The sequence below is a fragment of the Cyprinodon variegatus genome, unplaced genomic scaffold (assembly GCF_000732505.1).
Source record: "Cyprinodon variegatus isolate N-32 unplaced genomic scaffold, C_variegatus-1.0 Scaffold930, whole genome shotgun sequence".
NCBI classification, from domain to species: Eukaryota; Metazoa; Chordata; class Actinopteri; order Cyprinodontiformes; family Cyprinodontidae; genus Cyprinodon; species Cyprinodon variegatus.
The window spans coordinates 34,699-43,346 of NW_015151383.1; the positions used below are offsets into that span (position 1 = coordinate 34,699).

At 35.4% G+C, this 8,648-nt stretch overlaps 1 protein-coding gene and 1 pseudogene across 1 annotated transcript in view; one reads left to right on the forward strand and one right to left on the reverse strand.

The window, feature by feature from the left end:
* Window positions 1-3,812, reverse strand: part of LOC107100024 — a 6,237-nt pseudogene extending 2,425 nt beyond the window's left edge.
* Window positions 3,813-5,409: 1,597 nt separating this feature from the next.
* Window positions 5,410-8,648, forward strand: part of slc39a7 (solute carrier family 39 (zinc transporter), member 7) — a 19,012-nt gene continuing 15,773 nt past the window's right edge. Inside the window, 2 exon segments of the mRNA XM_015398355.1 lie at window positions 5,410-5,660; window positions 8,364-8,648. The exon segment at window positions 8,364-8,648 is cut by the window's right edge and continues 3 nt beyond it. Coding sequence (XP_015253841.1) covers window positions 8,372-8,648 — 277 coding nt within the window. The 5' untranslated portion in view covers window positions 5,410-5,660; window positions 8,364-8,371.

Genomic DNA, 8,648 nt, shown 5'->3' on the forward strand with positions numbered 1-8,648 from the left:
ACACTATCAAACTCATGAATAAGGAAAAAGTTTATGATGAGATTAAATGCAGCCTTTTTTGCAAGGATTATATTGTTTCATACTGTGTTGTTTTACAAAGCTCTTCAGTTAAAGAAAGGATATAAATGTATCTGGAAAGAAGACAAAGGCCTCTTTTCTTTAGTATCCAACAGCCACCAATAGATTAATGTTTTTGATTTTGTTGTTTTCATAAACATCTAATGTTTATTATTGAGAGTTGTCTCTAATTGTTCTAAAGACTTAATTGATTTTTTTTTTCTGCATGTGTGTTTGTGTGTTGAATTTCTAATAAATTCATAGTCTAAGGAAACTATTTTTGTGGAGCTATTTCACATGATTAATGATGACAGTTATAGTTTATCTTGGAACAGGAGACGCTGGCTGCCTTTGAGAGTCACATTACACCATAAAATGATTAATAAATGTTATTCTTTTAGTTTTACCTGGAACATGCTATTTGTTTCACTATGCTTTTAAAATCCTATGCTGTTCACAAAATGATGCTAATCTGTAATTCATTCTTATGTGTTTATTTTCAGTTCATAAAGCCTCAGCCACACCTTGACAATTTAGCCAGGCTGACGTACGAAAAATCTGGCAAAAACTGGGATAAGTTGGATAACTTTTTATAAATTATGAGCATGCTGAAGTACTCTAAAGCATAGTGACTCATGCTGGCACATGTTGACATACAGCAAGAAGGTATGCCAGGGTATGCTCATTTATAGGCCATAAGTTCCAGCTAAGTTATCTGATGGTTGATATACGTTAAGTGTCAGTTACTCATAAGTCATGGCGTCTAGCTTATCTAAAACCTATGAGTAACTTGTGCATAACCTATGCGTAACTTATCAAGGGCTTATCTTCAACGCATATCAACGTGTCTGACGTCTTTCTAAGTTACAGCTACTGTATAATGACATATTGGCATTGTTTTGGTATAAAAGTGGGTTCACTGGAGGAAACCGTCCATCCTCCTCCAGACTTTATCCCCATCATAGGGTGAGCAAAAAGGTAAGAGTGATGGATCCTCCCTGCGTTCACGCCCCCGGCCACGGCCAACGAACTTGCTAGCAGACATGATGCTGAATCTGCTGCGACTGCAGACCTTCTCTCTTTCTTCTTCTTTGTATTTATTCATTTATTTATTCTTTTTTTTTTTTGGCGGGCAGTAAACAGCAGTTAGGTTAATATCGTGATCAAAGACATCTTTTTATGCAGGCTGGACGCCTCCGGGTGATTTGCTGCCCCACTCACGTCACTGGCTTCTGCATCATTTTATGGGAAATATGCTGCCGTGTGTTAGGAATAAGTTATGCTGTCTTTAGACAGAAGTATAAGAACATAAGTATAACAAATACTCTATGTATACACCCAAAATTGAAAAAAGACATTGAAAGTTCAGCGTATGCCACCGTTTTAGAAGATTTTGGGACGTCAAGGTGTGACAAGGGCTTAACAGGTCCTGCTGTAGAGTTGGCATCATATTGGAAGACAAAATACATGTAAATTCAATCAGTTGTACTGGAAATAAATCTGATGGATTACTTAGTGGACTGCAGAGTTTGGAAGTTTTTCAGAAAGTAATAATATAATGGCTTCATCAACGCTCTTATTTTGCTTGTAGCTGCAAATAAACGATTGCATCAGACAAAAACAACTGCACTTAATGTGAACAAATTGAACTGTTACGGATATATATCAAAGTTAACTGGACACCAAATATTTTGAATGAATTACTTGGCAGAAAATATAACTCAAATCTATAGTTTTAGAAGTAACATGAGGTAAAAACAGATTAACAGGACATTTTTAAAAAACAACAGAGCATTAGGAAATCTATGAGTTGTTGCTTTCTAATTTGTTGATGTTTTTAACTCAAAACCCATTAGGGCCTTGCACTATTCTTTATCATTTATAGGAAATATGGCAAGCATTTTATACTGAAACCTAAAGCCAATATAGGTGAAGAAAACATGTTTATTGAAAAGCTCCTTACCTTCAGTGAGGTTTAAACGTTGCTTCAAGCTATTCACGTTTTCTCTAAATGCATGCTGACTTCTAAAACACTTTCGAGTATACCACTCCAGGTGGTTGGGATCCTTTTCAATCAGTTTCATCATCCAGTCTTGTTTGGGCTTGGCGGTCTGGATGTTGCTGTCGCAATATCCCACCTGAATTTCATTTACTGTTGCAGCCCCAACAAACTCTGGAAAGCCTGGGACTCCGTAGGTAGCAGTAAGGAAATATCGCAGGGAATGCTTCACTGAAGGGTAGAAATTAGCATATTTAGTTGTTGTTTTAAATTGTTACCTATACTTTCCCTTATATAAAAATGGAAATTACATAAAAGTTAATTAAATTCACTAATTAAAGTCACTAAATGAGATACATTCTATGGATTCATCAGTAACAGACAGATACTTTCAAGCTTTGATTTGTATGAATCATTCTACTGCTGAAGACTTTCCACTCATAATAAAAACATAACATTTAAAACATCCATCCATTTGCTGTCACGCTTATCCCAAGTGGGGTCACAAGGGGTGCTGGTGCCTATCTCCAGTTGTCTGTGGGAGAGAGGCGTGGTACACCCTGGACAGGTCCCCAGTCCATCACACAAACACTCCCAGCCCCACACTCCCAGCTAAGGACAATTAAGAGAAACCAATTAACCTAACAGCCATGTTTTTGGACTGTGGGCGGAAGCCAGAGTACCTGGAGAGAACCCATGCATGCTCAGGGACAACATGCAGGCTCCATGCATAAAGACGCTGGGCCGGGATTTGCACCCAGAACCTTCTTGCTGCAAGGGCTTCACACAAGTGCTACCCACTGCATCACTGAGGAGCCTCGCTTTTAAAACAGGAATATGAAATCTGACCAATAGAAAGAAATATTTTAAAAGATATACACCTGCTTAAATACAGCTGTTCTCAAAATTTACTTTTTATCTGACGACCAAGCTGTAAATGGAATAGAGCTTGGTTCGATATAGCTTAATGGATCAGTCTGATGTGTCATTTTATCAAAATGACAAAATGATAAAACTAATTCAAGTTGACTGCATGATTTTATTTCAAAACACTCTCAGTCTGCTGAAAAAAAGTGCTTTGTATTTGTGGAATACTTGAAAATATTCTTGAAATAATTTTCATTTTTAACCACTTTTTAAAGAATTCATAACAATATCCAAATGAGCAAACAGCTTCCTTTTTTATTTATCTGATAAAATCCAAATCAGCTTATCAAAGAGTTACTGCTTAAAACTCTTTTTTTTTCTTCCAGTTACTGAAGTATTTTTTTTTAATAATTACATTTTACTTTTGCTTAAATCAGCATGCTAATTGTGTGTACAAATGTTGTTAACCCAAACCACCTCTGAGAGCAAGTAGGCTGTCTATGAAATACATGCGGTGGTAAAATACTTAAGATGTTGCTCAGGAATTTGAGCACATTATCATGACATATTGAAGCACATATCAAGGAGATTAAAGTCCTGAAAAGTAAAATATAATAGAGGATAGAAGCACAAAAACAAATATAAGTAACAAAACTGGCATTGGAGCTGTCAGTGTAAAAAGGAGATGAAAGAACAAAGAAAAGGGCTTATTTAGAAAATGAAACTATCAGTTCGTTGCAATATCTAGCTACTATTTAAAACCAACTATTTAAAACAAAGTCTTACCTGAATATGCAAATTGAAAAAAGTAAAGCAGGGCAAAGAAAGTCTTCATCTTTTTTAGACAGAGCATTTTACGGGGATCATAAACAGGTTACGATGGCAGCCAGCAACCCAGTCTCAAAGCATAAACAACTTGCTTGGAGGGGGCGTGTCCTTTGTTTTTACAACAGCTTTTGGAAACGCTTCGGTCTTTGACGTTCATTATCAAATATTTTTATTTTTATTTTGCAAACACACTTCTGCTATGTTCTACCTCCACTAAAAATGAAAAATGAAAAATGTTTGGCTTCATTTGTGTCCCCTTGTAAATCCAAAACAGAATTTAACATTTTTGTGTCTAAAACGTAGCCTTCATTTTCTTTCTCAAACTTAACAGAGAGAGAATCATTTTAACGGAAATATATAAACTAAGCGCTGTTTCATTTGCTGCCATTGTAATCCCCCATAATCTACAGATTGCAGTTTATGTTGGGCACCTATGTGCAGCAGCGCTACCGTAAATGCTGTACTAACTGTGCAGCCGCAAAGTGACTCGATAGGAGGGGCACCTGCTATCTCATCTCATTTTTTAAATTAGGATTACTTATAGGCCTATATAATAGATTTTTTTTCTTCTTCCTGGGATACACAAAAATGTTTAAAAAAATAAATAAATAAAAAGATAAAAAAAAATTAGCTGTATGTCATATTGTTGCTATGTCAATACATTTCCCTAAGGAAGGAAGATGAGTGGAGGCATAAAACGCAACTGATTTCACTGAGCATGAATCGGATTGTGATAAAGAAAAAAAAGGAGGCAAGGCAAATTTAAGGCAAATTTATTTGTATAGCACAATTCAGTACAAAGACAATGCAAAGTGCTTTACATGATTAAAATACAGGAAGATAAAACATTGAATCAAAGCAAGTAGGAAAAATAAAAAACAAATAAAAAAGGAGGAAAAGAAAAAAAAGGAGGACTTCAATAGGCCCCTCCAGAGATCAGTGAATTAATTCATAAGTTTCTGCTCATGTTTAATTTCAGAAAATTCAATTTTTTTGTGGAAACCGATTACCTCACAGTTTTTGAGCAAATAAATTATAATATTTAAGTTTTACTTACAACTTTTACATAATTAACAGTCAAACATTATTATTATAGAGATCATTGGCTTGAATATGTTGTGCATAGTTTTAATAAAAATAAAATTTCAGGAGCCAAAAAGAAAGTGACTGAGCTACTTGATGTAAAGCTACTTATTGCACTGTTCATTTCCCCCTTTTTTCATCCAAATATCACATGAATTTATTTCTAAGAATTTCCCATAGTCTGTTGATCGCGGGGATATTTATGGCTGTATTTCCCAGTGTTAACAAATGTTCCTAGATGCGCGGTATAGAAAATTCAGGCTGTATGGAAAGGTATGGATGCTGAAATGGGACAAGAACAAATACACTTTTATGCATGCGCAATTACGCGTTAACATGACCACTTATTTCAATATGGCATGACCTAGCATGGCACCGTGCCTGCAAAGACTCTAACTGATGCAACTTGAATCCGATGCAAAACTTCAGCCAGCAAAACGGAACTATATCCTGTCCTCCAGGATGCTTCGCATCAGCTGGTGTTTATTCTAATCTCGCGATATTTCTCTTGAGCACTCAATATGTTTCTTCCTTTTTTATCTCAGAGTCAGGATGTTTAATATTTTATTAATGTAAACTTTAGTCTCTGACATTTGCTTGATAGTTTTTTCCTTTTCAACATATAACCATATATCTAATTCCTGCTCTAAAATAAGCACAGGCGGAAACCGAGTTCAAACGGAACGTGTCCCCGCGAGATTTGAGGAGGAAAGCAAATGCCACGTCTGCCAAGCAGCATCATCGCAGACCCAACTAACAGCACTTTTCTCTCTCAGGAACAACTTTATTTAGTGAAAGAACAGCCCGAGTTATCGGACACTGTTTGGTAAGTCTAAGTCGACTGTTTTTAATTGTGTTTTTGCTGTTTGTAACGATGATAATGTTGCTACAGTTGCTAGCACAGCCACTCATTGCTAGCCTGCTAGCTAACTCTAGTGCAGGCTCTGTAAACAGCCTGTAGAAACCTGTGCTCTTTGTTTGGTGGTCGGATTATACTCGTTCTTGCGAGCTGACAGGTGTCTTGCTTTCTCAGGGAATCAAAGCGATTATTTGCTTTAGCCCCAAAGAAAATAAACAATGAAAACACAGTTTGCTACACTAGATTCAAGCAGGCAGCCCATTAATTTCAACGTCAGGATTTGTTTTATGCGTACATCCTTCTGTTTTATTCACCATTGTGTCGTTATTTACCGAGATAATCAGTGTTAAAGATAACTAAATACAGCTATGTCCTTTACTTCTGTTTTTAATTATTTTAAAGCTTAAATTAACGTGTTAAATGTTGAACTTCAGACATGAGGGGAAACCGATCTGATTGGAAAAGCCTTTTGATAAAGATCTTTGCTTTATGCATAATTTTGCCACCTTTCATATATGAAACTAAGGGGAGCTGTATACCCAATATATAAAACCAAGAGGAAACTACAATAAAGCACCACTTAGTTAATGCACAGTGATGTAGTTTGATCTACCACATGGCTGCAGCACTATAGCACCTAAAGGTGCTCTGTTTGAATCACAGTAACCAGCTACTAGTCAAATAGCTGTACAGTTACTCTTTATTGTCTAAAATGTTAAATACATTGGATAACTTCCTTGTTATTGGAACTTTAAATACAACTGGAAGTTCAAATTTGAAATATGTTTGATATTGATTAATTAAATGAATAATTAAAAGGACTGCACATCTATAAAATACTAATCTGCTTCATTTTGATGGTCGGTTTGACATGTGAGTTTCAATATAATCACATGGATTTGATCATGTGTTTGTTCATAATAAAATGACAATAAAGCAAATTAGATGTTTATATTTTTTCTAACATGTTATAAAATTGTTATGAACTGAAAAATTGTATTTTCAAGCAATTTTATATATATATACAGGTACAGGGTTATGCATGTGCATTTTGTTTTTCTTTTTTTAAGTGGAGAGGGCGTGTTTTTTTCCAAAATTCTTGAAAATCCCCCATTATACCTTTAGATAAGGTTAAGGGTTTACACTATTCCAGAAAAAAAGTGAATAACACATAAAGTAAGTAGCAACATGTGGGCAGTCAGCTGTCAGTGTTTCATTAAAGTGAGGAACTTCTTTAGAAATGTATTCAATATCTCAGCTACCAGATAATCAGGAAAAAAACAAAGGAGGTGATGACAAAGAAACCGGAAGAGGTGAAAATTCATAAACTGAGGTATATGGCTAAATGTGCATTCCATCTGTTGGTCTTGTGACTCAAAGCAATATTTTTCCAGTCTTTTCTGAAGTTTATGTTTCATTGACTTTGCTTAATAACATTCAGAAGATTGGACAGAATCCTATCGTGCGGGTTCTTGGCAAATTTTCTGAGGCTTATATATTGTTGATAACAATATCACAATTTTATTTTATTGACCGAAATCAAGTAGTGACATAAGTTTTGGCCAAATGTAATAAGAGATGAAGAATAGCTGCCTTTCCCATTTAATATACAGTGTAGAACTTAAAATAGATTCAAACATTGTCGATGTATAAATGGAGATTCTATATTTAGATTTAGTTCTGATGTATTTGGGACAGACATGAATCTGGTATTAATAAAATAAAAATAAAAATCCCTTATTGGTTCTATACTGCAAAATAAAGGACCATTTTGTAGTTTGCGCTATTTGTGTATGTAGAAACTCAGATTTTAATCCCTGTATTAGCTTCTCTTTTGGGGCGCCAGAAGGATGTGTAGAGATCTTAACTACAAATCTCCAAATACAACTTTTTAATTACCAATACGTTTCCGATATTGCAGCTTTAAGAATTGGCTGATATCGATATTAAACAGATACAATAAGCATGAATCATACATACTTTTATTACTTATTTTTTACTGTAGTATGTTAGAAAAGGCTTAATCAAGTGATGTTAATAAAACGGAGAAAAAAAGTCAACAATAAAAGGTATGAGAATAACTGACCCATGTAAAATTAACCAAGTAATTGCAGAATTATTAAACATAAGTGCTGTTCTTATCAGCATGAAAATAGTGGAGGTTTAAGAGGCCAGGCGATATGATCAGGTATTAGTTTTTGGCAATTTTAATATCTGTTCAGGACTCCTCTAATGTTAAAGCTTATGGGGGATTTGTTCAAATATATTATAATGTTTGGTTTTCATGGAGCCAAGTTGCAGAATTCTGTAAAAAAAAAAAAATAGCTTATTCAACCCCCAAACTGTAGTTAATATGACATCAACCGCAGTGTAGAAAGTTATACAGTTCACTGCTTTTAAAGAAAGAAATTAAAAAGACAAATTCAGAAGCACTGGCTGTGAACAAATAGATAACTCTTGCTGTGTTGTTGAATTTATCCATTATACCTCTAGGCCTCTGACAACACATCAAGATTTGAATCTAACTTGAAGACCCTAATCATTTTATTCCAGAATTACTTATCCTGTTCATATGTCAAACTCTGCAAAGCTTATAAAGTTATTTGAAATTCAGAGATAAAAAAAACAAACAAACAAAAAAACCCATTTTGTTTCTCATCTTTCTTACAGGATCTAATATGGGCTTTTTACATCTGTCAACACTAATATTGGCCACATCTGCTGTCCTGCTGTTAGTAGAGGCTCACAGCCATTCCCACGGTGACCACGGGCATGGCCACCATCACCATGGCCACTCGCATGGAGGGGATGATGAGCACTCACATGGCCATCAGAAGATGTTTCATGGAGCCAGCAAATGGAGCGCCAAGGCCAACCTACCTCAGAATGAAGATGAGCATGGACATGATCACGCACATGACCACGGACACGCACATGACCACGGACACGCACATG